This window comes from Balaenoptera physalus (genome assembly GCF_965194825.1).
Source record: "Balaenoptera physalus genome assembly, chromosome: 2".
NCBI classification, from domain to species: Eukaryota; Metazoa; Chordata; class Mammalia; order Artiodactyla; family Balaenopteridae; genus Balaenoptera; species Balaenoptera physalus.
The window spans coordinates 147,338,428-147,360,881 of NC_138883.1; the positions used below are offsets into that span (position 1 = coordinate 147,338,428).

At 44.0% G+C, this 22,454-nt stretch overlaps 1 protein-coding gene across 3 annotated transcripts in view; it reads left to right on the top strand.

Moving 5' to 3' along the window:
- Nucleotides 1-583, top strand: part of LOC309654578 (5-formyltetrahydrofolate cyclo-ligase) — a 298,235-nt gene extending 297,652 nt beyond the window's left edge. For 2 of the 3 annotated variants that reach the window (XM_082448900.1, XM_082448901.1), the window contains one exon: nucleotides 50-583. In XM_082448900.1, coding sequence (XP_082305026.1) covers nucleotides 50-127 — 78 coding nt within the window. In that variant the 3' untranslated portion in view covers nucleotides 128-583. The remainder of the gene's footprint in view (nucleotides 1-49) is intronic. The other variant, XM_082448897.1, reaches the window with a different exon arrangement.
- Nucleotides 584-22,454: the final 21,871 nt, after the last annotated feature.

The window sequence follows — 22,454 nt, forward strand, 5'->3', positions numbered from 1 at the left end:
ATTTTTACAACAACCCTATAAAAATGGCACTGTTACCCATATTTTACAGATGAGAAACATGGGAAAATGGATCACAGAGAAATTAACCAGATGTTCCAAGGTTGCAGAGCTGTGTGTGTTGGAGTGAAGATAAGCAGCCCAGGTCCATTTGACTTCAGCTTTGGAGCCCTTTAAACCCTACATTTCACTGCTTTTCTCTTTTTTTCTTTTCTTCTTATTCCATTGCTTCTTTCTTTCAGTTTTTTTTCTGGTATTGTTTTATTTCTTTTATTTTTCCCTTGATGTGATTTTCTGTTACAGAAGTGTTAAGTTCATTCTCACTTATTCTCCCATCTCCCCCTGTCTCTTTCTGTTTCTCTCGGTTTCAATTTCCTCTTTGTCTCAGCAACATGCAAGACGTTATTCTTAGTTTCTAGATGTCTGAGTATTTTTTCTTTTTAATATCTATTTGAATTTTTAACTTATTGCATTGTGATCTCAAAGTATTATCTATAAAACTTCTGCTCTTGTGTTTATAGATATGATTTAGTATGCGATCATTTTTTGCTTATAGAGCAGGTATGTATACTTCAAAAGAAAAAGTAATCCAGACATTGCAAGTGTCTCCTGGTGGAAGGGGAGAGCAAAAACACCCGTGGTTGAGGACGTCCCTGGTGGTCCAGTGGTTAAGACTCTGTGCTTCCACTGCAGGGGACACGGGTTCAATCCCTGGTTGGGGAATTAAGATCCCACGTGCAGCACGGAGCGGCCCAAAAGAAAAACCAACAACAACAAAAAAACACCATTGGTTGAGAATAACTGTCTTAGATGGATCGTGGCCACCTTCAACTTTTCAAACTCTTTGCAAGCTCTGGGTATATCACTTGCCAGTTCTGAAGAGCGGGGTGGGACATGGGCAGCCTCTTGGAAAACATCCTCCATAAAAGTTAATGATGGGGGCTTTCTAGCTTCTGTGCTTTCCTGAGATAATTAAGGAAGGGTGTGATGGGCACCGTGGCAGCGTTTCCCTGCTGGGAAGACAGTGCCATGCAGATCTGCTTAGATACTTGCTATTCTGAGCGGGGCTTGGTTCAGCCAAGGCTTTTTTTACAGCTGAAGGTCCCTGGTGAGGCTTTTCGAGAGAGCACATGGGGGCTCTTCTCCGGGAGGGAGTGAGTGTCTCAGAATAAGGGTGGAGCCTACGCTGGCAGAATGAAGCAGCCGGCTGGCTGACACTTGTTCTACCATGGGGCTAATTTCGGAGGCTTCTTCGTTGTGGATCAGGATGGAAAACACTTTGATCACTTTAAGCCTTTGTCCTGGTTATTCTGTTGCATCTGCTTCAGACCCTACTGGTGGGTAAACATTTGATGTCAGTTCTTAAAACAGGATAGTGCCGAGCAGAGGACAGGAGACCCCCTATCCCTCATCAAAATCTGCATAAAAGTCAGCAAGAAATACTAGAACATAAAGGAACCGACAAACAGGGATGGTTTGGAAGACAGGAGATGTAATGGAAGCAGAGGTGGCTGTCAGAGCCCCACCTGTGTCTCTTCAGCTCTGGGCATTATGGTCTAGTAGGGCTGATTTCCATCTGCCAGTCTCTGCATCTCTCTGCCTGAGGGCTTTTGTAGGTGGCAGAGCCTGGGACAAGCTGGAAGTACTGGAGAATTAGTGCCTTGCCTCAAGGAGCCCTTAACGAATGACTGAAGGCAACTGGGGTATACCCCAGCTCCCTTGCCCCTTCTGGCAATACTCTGACACAAGTATTTTACATTGGCTCTATGGTTCTGGGTTAGGATTAATATCCAGTTTTCTCCTTATCCCAGTAGGGTTTTTACACGCTAACACACTGTTTACTGGCTACTTTTTCTCCCTTATCTCACTTCCTCCCTCCTATTACTGAATTCTGGAATCACCTCCTAAATAAACTATCTGCACTCACACCCTCAACGTAAAGTCTGTCCTTGAGGAAACCCAAACCAGCACATGGACTGAAGGCTGATAGATGAAGACCTGGTGTTTACTTGTTCCAAGCCTCTGTCTATACGTAGACAGAAGGGTGCACACAGATACGCAACGTCAAATGTGCTGGCACACAACACGTGTTTGGCCACGTGCAAAATTTAATTTCCTTAAGTTTTTTTTTTTTTAAGTTTTTGTTTTATGTTTTTTAAATTAATTTATTTATTTTAAAAAATTTATTCTATTTTTGGCTGCGTTGGGTCTTCGTTGCTGCGTGTGGTCTTTCTCTAGTTGCGGCGAGCAGGGGCTACTCTTCATTGCAATGCATGGGCTTCTCATTGCTGTGGCTTCTCTTGTTGTGAGGCACGGGCTCTAGGCGCGCAGGCTTCAGTAGTTGTGGCACACGGGCTCAGTATTTGTGGTTCACGGGCTCTGGAGCGCAGGCTCAGTAGTTGTGGTGCATGGGCTTAGTTGCTCCGCAGCATGTGGGATCTTCCCAGATCAGGGCTGGAGCCCACATCCCCTGCATTGGCAGGTGGATTCTTAACCACTGTGCCACCAGGGAAACCCAAATTTCCTTGAGTTTCATTTTGAGATTGGTTGGCTTAATTTCTCATAGCTAAAGCAAATATAAGCTCTAGATGGCAAAGATTTTGTGTAGATTTGTGCATTCTCATTTACATTGGCTTTTATGTCCAAACACATTTTAAAGGCTCCCATTTCAATGTAGACTGGCATACAATTCTTGCTGCTGTAGTGAAGGTTGACATCATGGAAATGACCTAAGCCCCTGTTTAGGGGTGACACAAACAGCAAGGTTGACTCTGGGTTGAATATTTATCTAGATCCCTGTTGTTGTTTTTTTTCTTAAAGAATTGTTTAGATTTAACATCAGAAACATTATTTTATGTCTCTGAAATTTGAAATTATTTTAAAGTCTTGGGTAATATTTGTTAATTCCATTGCCTTTATTAGCTAAGAAGAAAACCTAGTTACACACCTTTTGCAATACACAAGGATTAAAATTATTTAATGATCTCCCTGAGTAACTTTGTGCCAACACTAAGAAGAACCCAGCAGAACACTGTACCTCCACTTACCCACCTCACTTCAGCTATCTCATCACTGACGGATATGGTTGGAGTTTTCAGAACAACCATAATATTTGTTAATTAGTTTCTAATTTAAGAAATGCTTGCTTGTCATAGATGTAACCTGGATCTTAGCCAAGAAGGCTGAGATTTAGAGAAAATTAGTTTAAGCTTCTAATTCCATATCTATGGGAATTCCAATGCCTGTCTCCAGATTTCTGAAAATTCCCAGGGGCGTAAATTCTCAGTCACATACGGCTCTAGTTTCCTGCTTTTGCTGAACTTTTGTCCTCGTGGGCTTCTTACCTCCCATGGCTAGTCTCTTCCCTGCTCTGCACACTCAAATATGAAATTCATCTCCTGTCCCTGATATCCTGCAAAAACACACAAAGCATTTATGTATGTGATGGACTTTATCAGATGTTCGTGAAATAGGAGTTCATGTTATACCAAAGCAAACAAGTACAGTAAGCCCCCTACAAACGAACCTTCAAGTTGTGAACTTTCAAAGATGCGAACTTGCTTTTGCATGTCCAATCACGTAAGTTAGTTCATGTGTCTGGTGTACATTATCACGTGCGTGCATCCTCTACAAGTGGTTGTGGTTTTGTGTACTTTACTGTCCAGTACTGTATAGAGCACAGTAGTACAGTATCTTTATTTCAAGCCTAGGATGTCCAGAAACAAGCGTAAAACAGCTGGTACTACCATACTTTTCAAGGTACTGTACTGTAAGATTAAAAATGTTTTCTTTACTTTTTGTGTGTTTGTTTTTTATGTATCATTCGTGTGAAAAGTATTATAAACCTATTACAGTACAGTATGATATAGCCGATTGTGTTAGTTGGGTACCTAGGCTGAGTTTGCTGGACTTACGAACAAAGTGGACTTATGATTGTGCTCTCAGAACGGAACTCGTTCGTATGTAGGGGACTTACTGTATAAAGATGAGGATGAGACCTACCTGTTCTTTTGGCAGCTCTGCCCCAGGAAGTTTTCACTGGCTACTTTTCTCCTGTAATCCCGGTGTCTTGTCACCTGCCATCACACCTGTCTCTCTCCCTGCTTCTTTCTCTGTCCTCCACACCTTTGCCCCTTACTCTTAGGACAGGTTGTAGCATCACTTCCCCTCTGCCGTGCCCTTCCCTGCAGGAGGATGACAGGCCCTACCCTGTAGAGTGGCTGTGTCACGTGCTTTGGCCAACGACATGTGACGCAGGTAATGCGGGTTACGTCGGGCAAAAGATTTCAGAGTCAGAGCGTGGTTCATCAGCTCTTTCTCCTCACCCTGATGACTGGCAAGGTTCCAGATGACTGGAAACCTGGGTCTGGGGTACAGGCAACAGGGAGCTTGTATGCTAAGTGCACTTACCAATTCGAGGAAAATATCCATACTCTATGGATTTTTCTTATGTGATCAGGCCATCTATGACTAAACATAATTTTTTCCCCTTCATTTCTAATACCTTTATCTTCTTATTTTAGTGACGATTTAGAATCTCCTGTGAAGTGTTGAGTAAACTGAGGGTAGCAAGAAACTCTGGTGCATTATCAACCTCAGGGGAGACCGCCATAAGTGTAATGACTGCAGCAGGCTTTTTGTAGATACCTTTTATCAGATTAAGGAAGTCCTCTTCTATTCCTAGCTTTCTAAATGTTTCTAACATAAACAGATACTGAATTTCACCAAATACTTTTTCTGCACATATTTGAAATGATCATATGACCTCTCTTCTATTTCTCCATTAAAGTGGTGAATTATAATGATTAATTTTTGAATGTTAAGCAACCGTGCATTGCTAAAATTAAAAAAGAATTCACATATCACTGGATCTGAACTGCTATATTTTATTTAGGATTTTTGCATCTATATTCATAAAGAGTTTGGCTTATATTTGATTTTTCTTGTAATGTCCTTCTCAGGTTGTCTATCACAGTTTTACTGGCCTCATGAAACGGGTTGGCATTCTTTGGACCCGGGCTTGGAATTTTCTTTCTGTAAGTCTTCCATTTCTTTTGGTTCAGTTTGGGTGAACTGTGTTTTTTTAAGACTTTTTTCTTTTTAATTTTTTAAATTATGACCACAAAATTCTGCAAATAACTTTTACAACTTTTTAATGTTTATTAGATCTTTTGTGATATCCTCTTTTTTATTCCTGATATTGACCTGTGCCTTCTCTCTCTTTTTTCTTGATTAGCTTTCCTTTGGGAGTAAGGGGTGTATTCGTTATGTCTTGCTGCATAACAAATTACCCTAAGTCTCAGTAGCTCCAAACTATAAGCATTTATTATCTCACACAACTTGTGTGAGGGGGTAGGTCCTGGGAATGACTTAGCTGGCTGTCTGGCTCAGAGTCTCCCTCGAGGCTGTAGTCAAGGTGCCGTCTGTGATTGCACTCATCTGGGACTGGAGCTGAAGGGTCTCCTTCCCCGTTAGCTAAAAGTCACATGCTTGGTGTGTCAGTGCTGGTTGTTGGCAGGCGGTTCAGATTCCTCAAGGCCTCTGTTCTTCACCATGTGAACCTCTTTCTAGGGCTGCTGGAGTGTCTTCACAACATAGCAGGTGGCTTCCCCCAGAGAGAGGGATCCAAGTGACAGCAAAGTCTTGAAGTCACACATTATCAGTTCCACTTACTCCACTCATTGGAAGAGAGTTACGAGGTACAGCCCACACGCAAAGGGAACAGGATTAGGCTCCACTTTTGAGAAGATTGTCAGAGAATTTGTGGACACATTTTAAAGCCCCTATAGAAAGATATCAATTTTATTAGCGTTTTCAAAGAACCATTATTTTGCTTTGCTGATACTCTTACAGATTTCGTCCTCTATTTCATTAATTCCTATTATTTGCTATTTCCTCCTCTCCATATTTCACCAGTGTAACCAAGTCCCTGCACTAAATTCATTCCACCAGATGCTGATACAGGTCTGATACTCCTTTGAACGTTTGGTAAAAACAAAACAAATCAATTATACGCCCCTCATCTCTCACTTACACACACACACACACACATTTTGTTGATTTGTTGGCAGATGCAGGAGGTTTATGAACCATGGTTCTTACACTGGTAGAATGTGAGTTTTAAGATGCATTTTTTTCCAAAGGGATAACTTACGGTGTTGAGTCAGCCACACTCACTCGCTCATATTGCCTCCCGTTAACACCAAAAGCTCAGACTTCTGCTCCAGCTGGCCTACCCCAGGGAGCCAGCCTGTGGTCCTGGAACCAGAGTCCTCTCATTCCACATGGGAACCAGAGGCACGACCTTGGCAAATGAGGCTGCCATGTCAAACGTCTGGGCTGGACACCTCAGGTATTGCCAGCTATTGAGCATTTTGCCCTGAATGCTACCAGCAAAATATTCCTATAAAACAAACATTTTTCAAGGTCTGTCTGTGCCTTTAGGGGCTCAGTGCTTGGACTTCAGCCACGAGGCTCCCTTGACCAATTTGAAAGTGGAGCTTTTTGCTCTGTGTTGGAATAAATGTTCACCTTGCTATAAAACATCAGTTCTCTTTCGGGTCTAAGTAATTTCCTTTCCCTCCTGCTTGCCTATCTTTGAGGTGTTAAGAGCACGTGTGGCCAGAGAGTGGTCTTCTGCCCAGTCTGGAAGCTTGGCCAGAGGAACTGGTGTTCTTGTGTAATGAGGTCATCTTTCAAAAGTACCAGACGGTTTTTCATCCCTCTCACCCAAACGCGACGTTTCCTGGCAGCAATTCCACCACCAAAGTGCCAGGAAAGGGGACTACAAATGCCTCCTAAAAGTACAGGATAGGGGATGTCTCTATCAGGGAAGAAGGAAAGGGAAATCCCACCCCTTCTGGCCTCAAAAAACTGCGGGACGAAGGAGGCTGTCAGAAGCAGGTGAGTAAGTAGGGAAAGAGGTGTGTTCTGACCCTCTCCCAGCTGAAGTGAGGAACCTCCCAGCTAAGCCTCCAGAGGCTTCCTCAGCTCCTGGGGCTGGGAGAGGGGGCGAGGACAGTGTCCATTTTTTCTTGGCCCCCCAGAAGATCACAGGGATTGATGGTGTTGGCTGGAGGTTTACTCGGGGAGACGGGTGTTGCTGCATTGTGGTGAGGGACGCTGTAGCTGTGGGCCAGATGGCAGACCATCCTGACCAAGAACTGGCCATGCAGCACAGCTAGACCTCAGGGGACACGCAGTCCTAGAGAGGATTGACTTGGAATCAAGAGAGCAGGACTGCCGAGCCCAGACAGAGCCAAGGAGGACAGGCTTCAGCCTCTGGTGCCAGCAGGGCTCCTGTCGATCAGGTGGACAGCGGCATCCTCATACAGACTACAGGAGCCAGAAGGGACCGTGGGAGTGTGGCCCGTGTGGGTCCGAGGTCTTTCTTGTCACCTTTATGTCACACAAACCAGCTCTCTCATATCAATACCTCCAGATGCCATCTTGGAGATAAGCAAGGTGAAAAGGGATTAAAAAGTACAAAACATTTATCCAAAAGAAGCTGAGTTCTCTAAAGAGACTGTTTTACATTATTAGATCAGATTGAATTTCCTTACATTAATTGTGGAAAATGAAGAAGCTATGTTTTCTTTGCAAATCTGAGTGCCACTGGTAAATTTGCAGCCCTGATACAAGTTGATGCACAAAGATGACAATTTTAGCTGCTAGAAGCAAGGCTACGGAATGGGGCTGGTCTGAGCTGAGTTGTTCTTGTGTCCTTCCGCATGGGAATTGGTGTCAGAATGAGGGGGACAAGACTGTATCTGCGGAGAGCGGCTTTTCTTTGGTGGGAAAAATAATTAGCCTGGATGTAGCTTTCATCCAGTTCTGCCCCAGGCCGATTATTATGAAGGGAATGAGTCATCTCTTCAAGAACACACCAGGGATTTCCCTGGCGGTCCAGTGGTTAAGACTCTGCCTTCCAGTGCAGGGGGAGTGGGGTTCAATCCCTGGTCGGAGAGCTAAGATCCCACATGCCTCACAGCCAAAAATACCAAAGCATAGAACAGAAGCAATATTGTAACAAATTCAATAAAGACTTTAAAAATGGTCCACATCAAAAAAAAAAAAAAAAAAAAAAGAACACCCCAGTTCCTTTCTTAGGACCTTCCTCCCTCCACAGGGCTTGGAATTTGGAAGGAGATGGTTCAAGTTCAAGCTCTGGCTCTGACTGGGTGGGCAAGTCAATAGACTTTCCTGAGCTTCTGTCTATCAAATGAGGATTGAGACATGTGTACCCCTAATCCTCGTGGCTTCAGAAAGAGCTGATGGAGGGTAACAGAAAGTACTTTTTATAAACCGAAAAGTCCAAATCCTGTACCCATTCCAAGCTTCCAGATGCCTTCCTTTTCCTGCAGTTTCCTTTTTGCATCCTGCGTGTTCCAGGCTTTTCCTCCAGGCTCTGTTCTGGCCTTCGGCTGAGCAGAGGTTTGTTCCTTTGTATCAGGTCCCGTGCTGGGTCCTGGAGCTCTTGAGGCCAATAGATCCAACATCTCCCCTCGAGGAACTTCTTGTCCACTCTCAGGCCCTGTCCTGCCTTCTCCTGCCAGGCGATTTTCCCTCGGATGTTACTGATTATGAATTCTCCTTGGTAGAATGGGCTTGAAGGTGGGATTCTATAACTAGAATAGGCCCTTCAGGAAATGGGTCCAACATCTGAGATATTTGACTCGTCAATTTTTCAGTAAGTATAATGCGCTAAACCAGGCTCATTTGGAGTGGAATCTGGAGGGCAGTGCCCTGGATCTTAGGATGCGAATAACAGGCTTGGGTGGCTCACCTGGGTCAGCAGGTGCTGAGTTGGATGGCGAGGGCAGCTTACCCTCTGCTGTCTCGGGAGTCAGACTTGTTATCACCCACAGGCTTCCCTGTCACTACCTAGCCTCAAGCCCTTCCACCCAGACTTGTTTTCCTGTTGGCATCCTCAACAGATATGGAGAGACCTATTTGGTTGGAAACCCAGAAAAATTATTTCATTCGCTCTCCTAGCACACCCTTTCCTAAAGACCTAGATTTCACAGGGGGAACAAAACTAGGACAAAGTCAGAGAGGGAGACAACCTGGAAATAGGGTATAGACTCGGGGAACTGTTGATGCTGCAGCCTGAGCCCACAAGGCAGTCTGGAGGCAGAATTCTCTCTTCTTTGGGGGATTCCGTCTTTTTTCTCTTGAGGCCTTCAACTGATCAGACGAGGCCCACCCACATTATGGAGGCTAACGTGTTCTACTCAAAGTCCACTGATTTAAATGTTAGTCTCATCTTAAAAAATGTATTCACAGCAGTGTCTGAATCAGTGTTTGGGCAAATATCTGGAAATGGTGACCTAGCCAAGTTGACACATAGAATTAACCATCACGTAAGTTCAAAGAGGCATGGCGTGGGCCAGCGTGGTAAGCCCGGGGCTCTAACACATAATGAAGGTGTTAATAATGGACATCAATGGGAAGCCACCCTTCCCCCTATCACTGCATCATGAAGATTCAAGGAAAGGAAAGTACCTTTTGGAGCATAACCTCAAAGCCAGGCTTTACAGAACATTCTGGAAAAGATCTAGAAAACTGAAGCCTAAGATGAGCTTCCTGTTCCCACACTTGAATGAAAATTACTGGGTCATTCTTGTTGCAGTTGGTTGTAGGGTGGATGTTAGCCCACACAGTACTTCTTTTTTTTTTTTTTTAATTTCCCCTATGTTTTGACATTTCAATCTATTATCTTTTTTTTTTTAATGTTTATTTATTTATTTATTTTTTGCTGCACCATGCAGCGTGTGGGATCTTAGTTTCCCGACCAGGGATCGAACCCACACCCCTTGCAGTGGAAGCATGGAGTCTTAACCACTGGACCACCAGGGAAGTCCCAGTACTTCTTTTTGAAGTAGAAGAAAGACTCCCTTTCATGGACAAGTCAGAAAATAGCCCCTCCTGGGCAGATGGATTAGGAAAGGGTAACCCTTCTGGGCAGACAAAGGAGGAACAGGTGCCTATGTTCTCCTGTGGGTGTGGCCTCAGCCATGGAGCAAAGCCTGGCACATGAAGTGCACGCTGGCTTCCCAGAGTGACCTGCTTCCTCAGTTGGGTAACTTTTGTGCACAGTGCAACCTGCATCGGTGGTTGGTAGAGAGACGCGCTGATAGTGAAAGGACACCTAGAGGTGGTCTAGTCCAGCCACTCCTGTCTTGGAGATGGAAACGCTAAGTCCCGGAGAGGGACAGAAGGTGACTCCATTCATGCAATGCCTCTTCAGCAGGGCAACAGCGAGAGCACACGGCAGCTCCCAGAAGGAGAGCCCTCCGTCTTGCCAGCCTGGTCCACCCTACAGCAGGTGTGAAGCCAGCCGGAAGGAGAGACGACGACACCCCTCCAAGGACTCCAGGCCTGATATGGATCCCAACTGTTGACAAAATGCAGGCTGGCATCAAGGATTTGGGGGAACAGCATCTTTGCTAATGGTTCTTTTCCTCCTCGTGTGTGTGTGGTAGTGGACGCATCTCATCTGCCCGTTGACTTGTTGTACAAACCTTCTGAGCACCTACCGTGTCCCTGAGACTCCAAGGTGAATAAGGCAGAGTCTCTGCCACCAGGAGGTCACCGGATATTCATGGCAGGCGCATGAATAGACAAGAATGGCACAGACTTCCAAGGCGACCCATGGAGCATTGTGGAAACAGTGAGCATGTGCCTTCAGCTGACCCATCCCTGGAGCCAGAGGGGTCAGAGTAACTTGTGCATCAGTCTTTTGAGAAAGAGTTCATCAGAGAAGATGAATGTGTACTCTAGGAGGAGAAGCATAGATTTTTCTCATTTGCTCCCTCTCCCTCTCCCCTTCTCTGTCCCTCTCCCTGCCCTTCCCCTCCCCTCTCCTCCCTCCCTCTCCTCTCCTCTCTTCTCTTCTTTTCCTTCCTCCCTCCCTCTTTTTCTCCTTTCTTCTCTAAGACACAGAGGAAAGAATACTCACCTCTCAAAATCAACTTTGCTAAAGCAGTGGTCTAATTGGGCCCTGGGAGATTGGTCAAAGAGTGTTTTGTTTTTCCGGTAGATCCTCACGAATGGAATTCTTTATTAGTCTTCCAGTCTCCTTCATTAACATGCATTTTCTCTCCCTCTCTGCATCCTGCTCCCAACTCCAGGGCTGCTGAGCCCAGCATTTGTCTCTGGAACTCAAATGCCGACAGGCTGTACAGTGAGAATCTTGAAGAGTGTGTGAAGCCAGGCACGCATGTGGTTAGTCAGAAGAAATGGTTCCCGGAAATGCTGGTCCTCGGAATGACATCTGCTGGGTGGCCTCTCAGAGGGTGGGAGCTGCTTCCCCCCAAGTCAGGCTCTGCCTAAGCGAGGCTTAGTGATGGAAGCTACTGGTTATTACCCACGAACTCTGCGCCAGACCCTGTGTTCCAGGCCTTACCCAAACCACCCCCTGTGCTCCTCACCACAACGTGTGGAAGGAAGTGAGCAGCCTGGTCCCTACTGACAGATGAGAAGAATGAGGCTGAACAAGGTCAAAGAACGTTCCAAGGTCACACGGACGGTAAATGGCAGAGCCTAGACCTGAATATGGATCTAGGTGACACACTGCCTGTTACAGGTGCAGGCGAAGAATAAAGACAGAGACAGCGTACATTCTGCCCCCACCCACCCCACCCTTGGGTGCCCAAGCTGGCACAGAGCAAGACAGTCATGGCTCTAGAACTTTTTCTCCCAAGGGCTCCAGGGGCTCGAGAGAGAACAGGGCACTGCCTGTCCCCAGCCACCACAGCAAGGGTCCCAGGGAAAAACCAGGTCTGTGGCAGGGAATAGTCAAGTGGACAGATGACTTTGCCTCCAAGCTGGACGGTTGTTTAGGGACAGAATTGTCCTCCTAGGGAACACCGGCCATCCCAGGTGCTGTGGACTGAATTGCGTCTCCTCCAAAGATGCTGAAGTCCTAACCCCAGTACCTGTCAATGTGACTTTACTTGGAAACAAGGTCTTTGTAGATGATCCAGTAAAGACGAGGTCATCAGGGTGGACCCTAATCCAGTATGGCTTGTGTTCTTATGAAAAGAAGAAATTTGGACACAGAGACAAACACACACAGGGAGAACTCTGTGTCAACATGAGAGTGGAGATTGGGATGATGATTCTACAAGCCAAGGAGCCCCAACGATTGTCAACAAACCAGAAAAAGCTAGAAGAGAGGCATGGAACAGATTCTCCATGACAACCCTCAAAAGGAACCAACACTGCCAAGACCTTGATTTTGGGCTTTTAGCCTCCAGAACTGGGATACAATACATTTCTGTTGTTTAAGCCACCCAGTTTGTGGTACTTTGTTATGACAGCCCTAGGACACTGATACACCAGAGCTCCAGGGATGTGTGTCCTGCGTTCAGCCCTGTAGTCAGGCCTGGACTGAGAAACTCCAGGGAGCCCTGGTGCCATCGCCTGACTTGAAAGGACCCAGCGTTGCTGTCTGGTGCCAAGAGAGGCCAGAAGGTGCACAGCCATCATCCAGGACTGGATCCCTGCTGTGTTAAGTAAGCACTGTAGCTCATCTTCCAAGTGGTGGGGTCCCTGGTTACAAAGAACCAGATGGAAATCCAATTGCACTCTCAAGGCTGCTGCAGGGGAAGATGGTGTTTGTGTCCTGTGCTATTCCGGAGGCAGTTAGCATCAGAAGATTAGATTCATAATGCCCCATTCATTTTCTCCGCTCATCACTGGTGTCTGGTGGAGAATTGGAATTCTTAATCCCACACGCTCTAAGTGAATGCATATTGAACAGTTTTGACAGCTTGGAAATTTCGTTGCAGATACTTGATGACTTCCCATGTCAGGATCAATTTGCAGCCTTGTTTTTTCAGCTGATTAGGTCCCATCCAATTTTCTTGAGCCAGGGTTTCAGAGAATCTGGCTTCTTCCATCTCTATCACAAAGGGGTGAGGGGTGGGATGGTCCCAGGGAGGCTGGGTTTGAGATCTGATATCCAGAATCACTGAATCCACCAGGACTCCTCTTATGTTTGCTCAAGGAAAAAACAGTGAACTCTCTACTAAAGAAAATTATACAATGCAGCTTTGGCCCAGAGATTCTGGGAGAAGTCAGCAAGAACATACACAGAGCTTCTAGCTTGGACTACACAGAGGACAGAGGATGAAGAATAAAGGATGAGAGCATGGGTGTGGCTCCTGTGCACACCCCAGCTCTACCATTTCACTCTCTATAGGACCTTGAGCCAATTACTTGCACTTTCCTAAGTTTCCTCATCAATAACGTGGCGATCGTTGTAATAGAAACCTTATATGGTTGTTGTGAAGATTAAATGAAATACTACATGTAAAAGTTCTCTGCTTGGTGCCTGCAGCATAGTCAGTGTTCAATGAATGTTAACTTTGAAGCAAAGTTCCTCACGGAAAAAAGACAATTTCTCTTCCTTCACCTTCCTCTCCCTCCTCCTCCGTCTCCTCCCTGTTCTCTATCCTCAGTCAAAGAAAGTCTACAGCATGATCCAATAGAAATGCGGGGAGAGCCACATGTGTCGTTTTGCTTTCTAGTAGCTATGTTAAAAGGGTGCAAAAAGAAAAAAACAAACTGGAAGATACAGAGAACAGATTGTTGGCTGTCAGAGGTCGGGGGTGTGGGGGAGGTGTGAAATGGGTAAAGGGGGTCAGAAGGTACAAACTTTCAGTTATAAAATAAGCCCTGGGGATGCAATGTACAGCATGTGACTATAGTTAATGATACTGTATTGCCTATTTGAAAGTTGTTTCAGAGAATAGATCTTAAAAGTTCTTATCACAAGAAAAAATTATAACTATGTATGGTGACGGATGTTAATTAGACTTATTGTGGTGATCATTTCATAGTACATGGAAATATTGAATCATTATGTAGCATACCTAAAACCAACATAATGCTATATGTTAATTATACCTCAATAAAAAAACAGAATTTAGAAAAAAAAGTACAAAGAAACAGGTAAAATTAATTTTAATAACATATTTTATATAAAGCAATATAGTATAGATCATGTAATCAGTGTAAACATTATTAACAGGATACTTTATATTGTATTTCTCCTACTGTGTCTTCACAAGCCAGTGTGTATGTTATGTTAACAGCACATCTCACTCCGGACTGGCCACGTTTCAAGTGTTTAATGAGCCACGTGGGGCTACTGGTTGGGATACTGGGCAGTGCAGCTCTAGACGTGCTGGAGCTTGTGATTCCCCTAGAAATTTCCCACTTGTCCCCACTATCTCAATCTCCTGGCCTTCTTGTGCTGGGGTGACAAGGACACATCATGACTCTCAGGTGAGTCAGGAGCTTCCCTTGGAAGCAGTAGCCAAGGCAGGAAATTCTGTTCCCACTGCAGACACTTCCACCTGGTTTTAGGTGCTCAGTGAGACAGCTTAGCCCTTGATAGTCTGGGGATCAAGAGATGAATAACACACCATCCCGTCTCTTCATGAATTCGTAGTATAGTGGGTGGTCTATGTGCAAAATAATTACTGTTTACTGTCATAAGAGCTGTGATAAAAGTTCGTTAAAGTTGTTGATGAAACTTGAGAGAAGGGTGATATACGTAAGATAAAGTTAAGAAATGTAAATTCTAGGGCTTCCCTGGTGGCGCAGTGGTTAAGAATCTGCCTGCCAATATAGTGGACATAGGTTCTAGCCCTGGTCCCGGAAGATCCCACATGCCACGGAGCAACTAAGCCCGTGCGCCACAACTACTGAGCCTGCACTCTAGAGCCTGTGAGCCACAACTACTGAGCCCACGTGCCACAACTAATGAAGCTGAACTTCTCAGCTGGTTTTCACTTGGATTGTAGGGAAAGTTAAAAAAGAAAAAAAAGAAATGTAAATTCTATATATGATCATGGCTATTAAAATTCTCTTGGTTGCTAGAAATAGAAACCTTAAGCCAAAGTGTGACTACTAAGCGTGTTATATGAAGAATTTAGAGGAATCATGCAAATCAAGGAAATCCTAAATCCCAGTCGAGGATGCAGTCAGCCTTCACAGACAGACTGGAGCAGCATTAAAGACTCAGGCAGGTCTTTCTTACGTATTCTGCTCAGCATGCATTTTTGATACTTTGCTTGCCATGCAGTCCAGCTTTCTTTCTCTAGTTCACATGAAGGAATTCAGTCACTGGTAATGGCTCCAGAATGTATCATCCAGACACAGAGAGCAGACAGGCTGATATATCAATATCTTAATTTGAATTTGAAATTTGTGAGAAAGGACTTTGATTCAGCTTGAATCCAATAGAGCTTGAGTTAGGTAGCCAGGAGGCAGGGCAATATTGTGTAAACACGGCTTTCTCTTCTCCATGTGGATGGAGGAGCACAAAGTCCTTTTCCAGAAAAATAAGAGAAGGTGAGCGAATCACGCAATAGTTGTTCACTACATTCTTCCCCTTGACTTCCCAGCATACAGGCTTACACGCATGTGCAAACATACATGCACACATCCTTTTCCCCCATACATGCAAATAGGGCTCTACCTCGTGTGATTCACCAAATTCCTTCTCCCCTATGGGAGACGAGCTGAAGTCCCATCTGGCAAGGAAATCTAACATGATGTTGACCCTCTCTTTTCCAGGTTCACAGTCTTTGGGGATTATCCCTTCTTCTACTCATTTTCTTTTTTTTTAAGATTTTTTTTGATGTGGACCATTTTTAAAGTCTTTATTGAATTTGTTACACTATTGCTTCTGTTTTATATTTTGGGTTTTTTTGGCCACGAGGCATGTGGGATCTTAGCTCCCTGACCAGGGATCGAACCCACACCCCCGGCATTGGAAGGAGAAGTCTTAACCACTGGACCACCAAGGAAGTCCCCTTCCACTCATTTTCTTTTGAAGGTGATTTGGAGGAACAAACGGGGCAACGGGAAATCCCAGGATGCCCAGACTCCTCTGGCCTCTCCCAGACGTGACACCTCCTAAGTGCCATAACTCTACCGTTTTCTGATCAGGACACTAACTTTAGCTTTATAAAGAAGATGAACTGGCAAGGTTGACTGCTGCAATTTGGCAGGTATATGATTATTTGATCCTCAGCTGCCTCAGATTTCTGGTGATGTCCATAAAAGGCCTTGTTTCACAGAGTCACATACTTTATGCTATTCTCTATCAATTTTTAGAATGGCTATCTTGGACTGGAGCTTGTATCTCTCATCTTGTACCATAAAGTCTAAAGAAGTAACTGAAACATGCTAAAATCCTATGAAACTACTATTGAGTCAAGTCCCAAGAGCAGATAAGCAACAGTTTCACTAATTATGTCACTATTGCATGGCAAAGATTGCCACCTTCCCAGACAAGGATAGGAAGGTGAGCATGTTACTGACCAGCGTTCTTGGCCTCCTTAATCAATAGAAATTGATCAGAGGCCAGAAAAGAAATTCAGGCAAGGCTTTATTGGGACCCCTGCTGCAGCAGCGGGGAGCAGAAACAAACAACAGGTTCCCTTGCTTGCTTGCTGAGGGAGGGCAAGCTTGTTCCTTATATGGGGTGAGGGTAGGGTCAGGTCCAGGGGTCGGGCTGGAGGGGTGGCTTAGGTGGTTTGCCCACCCCTTAGGTGGTGTTGTGTGCAGGGGGCATGTGCAGTTCTGGGCTCTTCAGAAGTGGCAGTTGGGTTTTTGGTCTTTTTGTATCTTGTTGTCCATAATTCGCCTCAACTGTGCATGCATGCCGTTATTTTAAGTCCCTTATAGTTTCTTTGTATTTTGGTTCTCAAGGAGATGTTTGTCCAGGTGCCAGCACTGCAGCAAAGGGTCCCAGGTCCCAGGTCCCAGCCTGTCTCAAGCACATCCTCACTTCTCTCCTCTCCTCACCACACTCCTTTTCTCTATATCCTGATAATTGAAAATCTCCACTGCTCGCAGCAACTTCTGCCTTAGTTAAGCTTCGTTTGGTCAACAATAGCAGAGATGGACCATGGCTAGCTTAACTTAAAGAGGACATTTATTGATATGGCCATGCCTTGAGATGGACAGGGACCAGGGCAGATTCAGTGGTCCTAGTTGGAGGGATTCACTAGCCTTCACTCTGGAAAGACTCTAACATAGCTCAGTTTAAAGGTGCTCAGGTGCTGCGTCTCTCAGTACAAGATTCAGACTCTTGGTAGGGATGATTAATGGCTTAGCTTGAGTCAGATGCCTACCTGTGGCCAGTGAAGCAGAATCACCTAGTACAGACATAGCTGAGTGGTCTGTTCATGTCTATCGGGTCCAGCTCCTGGGGAATGGGCAGTTGTGGTGAGGTCTACATAGACTTAAGAGTTAGATGAGCTTCACATGATTGTTGTTATTTCTCTTCTAAATCTTTACAAGAAACTTTTTGGCATTTTCCTTCAATTTTCTAACTATAATGTATTTGCGAACACTATAGATATAATCCACTCTATCATTAAATGGAATTCCAAGCTTTCTTCCAGTTTCTTTTAAGCTTCAACTTCTCCACTAATGTATTTAATTTATCTGTCTGTCCACAGGAAAGTTTTGAGTAGTTTTTGCAAGAGAGGTATCTGAGTGGTGGGATGTATGGTCATGTGTTTATCTATGATGTCATTCTTTGCCTTCTCTTATTAAAAAATTATTGTATTTAGATTTCCTTTCCCCAAAAAAGTTCTGCAAAAAACTCTCATTATCTTTTGGAATTTAATATTGTGAAGGAAAAGTCTGAGCCAGCTGATTTTCCTTCTAGGAAACTAATTTCTCTGCCTGTGTACTATTTTGACTTTTTCCATTATCTTTGAAGGTGTTTTGTTGTTGTTGTTGTGGTAGTGGAGGGGAGGGATTGGTTTTGTTTGTTTGTTTGTTGATTAAAGGAAAACTAGGAAAGTTGGAACAGGTGCATTAAGTTCCCTACATACGAACGAGTTCCATTCCCAGAGTGCATTCATAAGTCCAATTTGTTTTTAAGTCAAACAAAGTTAGCTTAGGTACCCAGTTAACACAACTGGCTATATAGTACTGTACTGTAATTGGTTTATAATACTTTTCACACAAATAATACATCAAAAAACAAACAAAAAATAAAGAAAACTTTGACTCTTACAGTACAGTACCTCGAAAAGTACAGTAGTACAGTACAACAGCTGGCGTACAGGGGATGGCATCAAGTGAACAGGCAGGAAGAGTTACTAACTGGAGGAGGGAGAGGAGGTGGGAGATGGTAGAGCTGAAGGATCGTCAGCAATAGGAGACGGAGGGCAAACTGCAATTTCACTCATGCCTGACTTTGATGGTACAGGTTCTGGTTCCTTGCTGGAGCTAGATGCACGTTCGCATCTTTGAAAGTTTCCAACTTAAAGATTCATATGTAGGGGGCTTACTGTATTAGGTTTCCCTTCCAGAAACCTACAGTAAGAATTTATATGTGTACTAAAAAGACACCATCAAAAACTAAAACCCCGGACAATAAAACAGATTTCCAAAATACTGAGCTCCAAGAAGTCTAGTCTGACAACTTCTCCTTTCCCGATGGGCAGTGTGTACATGTGTACATGAATATTGGGGGACGAGAAGATGGGTGGAAGATGAGTGTGGTGGGGTGGCTAGGAGGTGTCAGGAGAGTTTACTGAGAAAAAATGTAAATGAAAGCTGACTTGAGAAATAAGAAAGTATTTCCAAGCAATGTGGAAGGCCTTGTTGAGCTCGGAGGTCACACATCTGTAATGCCCCTAATGTGCATGGTTATGCAATTTTCTCCAACAGTACTCAGAATCCAATGTATGGGACTGGAAGAGGCAGGCAGTTGGGTGGATACAGGCTAGTATTTTTCTCAGTAGGTATGAGAAAAGGGCAAAAAGTAAGTGCATCGTCAGGAAAGTGGGTCCTGTGGGTTTAGACATCAGGGGTGGGAAATGAGGGCAAGAGGAGGCTGCAGGTTGAGGAGACAGTCGAGGATCAAGGTACCAGAGGTCCTCATTAGACTAAAGATGAGGTTTAAAGGGAGGCTTAAGAGAATTTTATGTGAGAGGTAAAATATTTCAGCAGACCTAGACTTGGATACGAATATGTAGTCTTTCATTTATTTCTAAAACTGCCCTTAATTTCTGTCTCTGATCTTCCAGCCCACCCTCCGGCAGATGTCTTAATCCAGATGTTTTCAGAATATTCAGCCCACTCCTGTGACTGAGCAGTCAGCTCAGGATGATGAACTCAGAGCAGTCCAAAATTCCATCCCAGGCTCCCCTCTCTCTTTCTTCCTCGGCGTAGATCCCATCCCCCTGGAAAGCTTATTTGGTCACTGTTGGTCGCCAGTGGTGGAAACAGGAGCTGTGGTGCCCGCCTTCTTCTTCTTCTTCTTTTTTTTTGGTGCCCACCTTCTTGATCACGTTGGGTTGATGCCCATGACTTGAGATGCTGTGGTGATCTTGGAGTTTGTGGCTTTCAGCTCCAGCCCAGCACCTGGTCAGAGGAGACCTGGAAAAAGAGGAGCATCTTCCCTTGGCCTTGCCCAGCTGCATGCATCTGCTGGAAAACCTCAAAATCAAAGGACACATTCCTCTTTTAGTGAGACTTTATCATGATTCTTTTACTCAAAAGGTAGGAAAATTTTAGGACACCAAAGACAGGGAGTTTTCAAATGCTTTTTCTATCCCTTAATGTCCCACTCAAGACACTAGCAAAGCTCATTCAGTGGTCCTTTGTCCCATTTTCAGCTGGATATATGTCTATGTATAACTGATTCACTTTGCTATAAGCCTGAAACTAACACAACATTGTAAATCAACTCTACTCCAGTTAAAATTTTAAAAAGAAAAAAAGCGCATGGAATTCTAAAGGACACAGGAAAGCATTGGGAAACTGAATCAGGGAGAAGTAGCCCAGAGCAGCCTGAGGATGAGATCACAGGAGGGGACAGAGTGAGGACAATGACATTAAGAGAGTGATTAAGAATATGAGGGATGTGGAGTAGGCTAGAAGAATAAACTGGGCTACAAAATTTCCAAAGGAGTCAGTCCCACTCATTCCCTGGTGTGTGGGGAAGGAGGTGGAAGGAAGGGAACTCGTGGCTTTTGGCGGAAGGCAGAAGCCCTAGCTGAAAATAAGCACCTTCCTGAGGGACTCTGCAGTCTGCAACGCTGCAGCTCTGGGTGGACAAAGAGCCCCAGGCCTCACTGGAGGGAGTCAGCTGCAGCCACGGCTGCTGTTGCTACTACAGCCCCACTGACGCTGCAGTCCTGATCGCTCCCCTGCATTCTGCCATATGGTTGGTTATTATCCGTAATGTCCCGCGGTTGTGAATTTTCTCCTTTTCATCTTTTTATGAGTGTTTTAATGGGGAGTTAAGGGGAGGGTGCATCAGGCTGAATCTGAAGGTGGGTGATTTTAAGAAATGTTCCCCTGAGGTGGGGCGTTGTACAGTAAGTCCCCTACATACGAACGAGTTCCGTTCCGAGAGCACGTTCATAAGTCCAATTTGTTCGTTTAAGTCCAACAAATTTAGCCTAGGTACCCAACTAACACAGTCAACTGTATAGTACTGTGCTGTAGTAGGTTTATAATACTTTTCACACGAGTGATACATAAAAAACAAACACACACAAAAAGTAAAGAAAACATTTTTAACCATACAGTACAGTCCCAGCAGACTGCTCCCAATTCAGATGCCAATCCCAAGTCCAGGTTATCACCTGTGCTTCTGACCCATCGGCTATAGATTAGAGGTTCCCACGACCCCTTCCTCAGTTCAATTAATTTGCTAGAATGGCTCCCAGAACTCAGGAGAACAGTTTACTTACTGTTCACTAGTTTATTATAAAAAGATATGATAAAAGATACAGATGGAAGAGATGCACAGAGCAAGGTATGTGGGAAAGGGTATGAAGTGTCCAGGCCCTCTCTGGACAACATTTTCCCAGCACCTCCACGTGTTCACCAACATGGACGCTCTCTGAGCCCCTTACTATTGGGATTTTTATGAATTCACCATCATGTAGGCATGATCAATGATTAACTTCATTTCCAACCCTTCTTCACTCTCTGGAGAATGGAGGGTGGGGCTAAAAATTCCAAGCTTCTAATCATGGTTTGGTCTTTCTGGTGACAAGCCCCCATCAAGGAGCCCACCCACAGTCACCTCATTAGAACAAAAAATGCCCTAGTGCTCTTATCACTTAGGAATTTACAAGGATTTAAGAGCTCTGTGCCAGGAACAGGGACAAAGGTTAAATACATATTTCTTATTATAAATCACAATATCACAACAAGAAAATGTCTACCTTTGATTGGTATCATTTTGAATACTTCTACATGCTGGTCTGTCAAACATCACGTTCATATATTTGTGAATCTATGTACTTACACCCTTATGGGGACACATTCATAGGTGTAGATATGATTGCTTTGGGAGATTCCATTTCTAAGGGCTACCAAGACACAGGGTGAGGACAAGAGCAGAGAATTCCTTCCTGGCAGGCTCGTGAGGGCTCTGTTGCCACCCAGATGGGTCTTGTTGGCCATTCTGCCATAACAGTTCTATTTCACAAACATATCAATTAATCTAAAACATGTCATTGTGTAAGTATTAAGGGACCATATAATAAAGAATTCACCCCAACTAGCAATTGTTTGCTTTCTTCTGTTTCCTTTCCACTCCATGTCCAGATTCCTAGATAAATTTTACGTACTTGTAATCAGAACATGGGAACAATGTTATATAGGCTCTAGTTTCTTTTTTCCCCCCAGACCTGTAAGATAAGCCTTCTCCCAAACTACAATGTTGTTTTCATAGTTCTTAATTTTAATGACAACATCCTTTCACATTGAAATGATCATACATGATTCATTTTTTAAATATCCTTTTGTGAACATTGTATGTTCAGTTATTATTTTAACAAACTTTAAAGTGCCAACTCTGGGTCATACTTGTTGGAGACACAAAGATAAATAAAACATGACCCTGGTCTTCACTATTCTCCAGTAAAAAATTAAAGCTCCAGGAGCTTTTTTATTTTACCTTCTATTAGTTTAATTCCTAAGGAGAAATTCCTTGAAGAGAGATTACTGGATCAAAAGAGCCAAGCACTTTAATGGCTATAAGTGCATATTGTTAAATCACTTTCCAATTCATAGTCCCTCTAGCAATGAGCAATTAATTGCACCTGTTTCACTGGAACTTTGCCAAAACTAGGTAGTATCATAAAAAAAAAAACTTCCCCTAATTTAATAGGTGTAAAAGGATAGAGAATTGTTTTAATTTGCGTGTGGTTCTTTTAAAGCCCTATCCTCAAGTCTCAGTAACTGCTTATTTTAGTCCTGACACTTCATTTTATCTACACAGAGCTCCTTTTTTTTTTCTGTATGAAGTTAAAACACATAAGTCTCATTACGCCTTTCTTAGAAAACATTGTGAGACCTAGCAAAATTTTTACAACATGTAAAATCATTTCCTTAAAGAGAAATCCTTTTTGCTTCCTTAAAAATTACATCTCCCCCAAATATCAGTTCCTTCT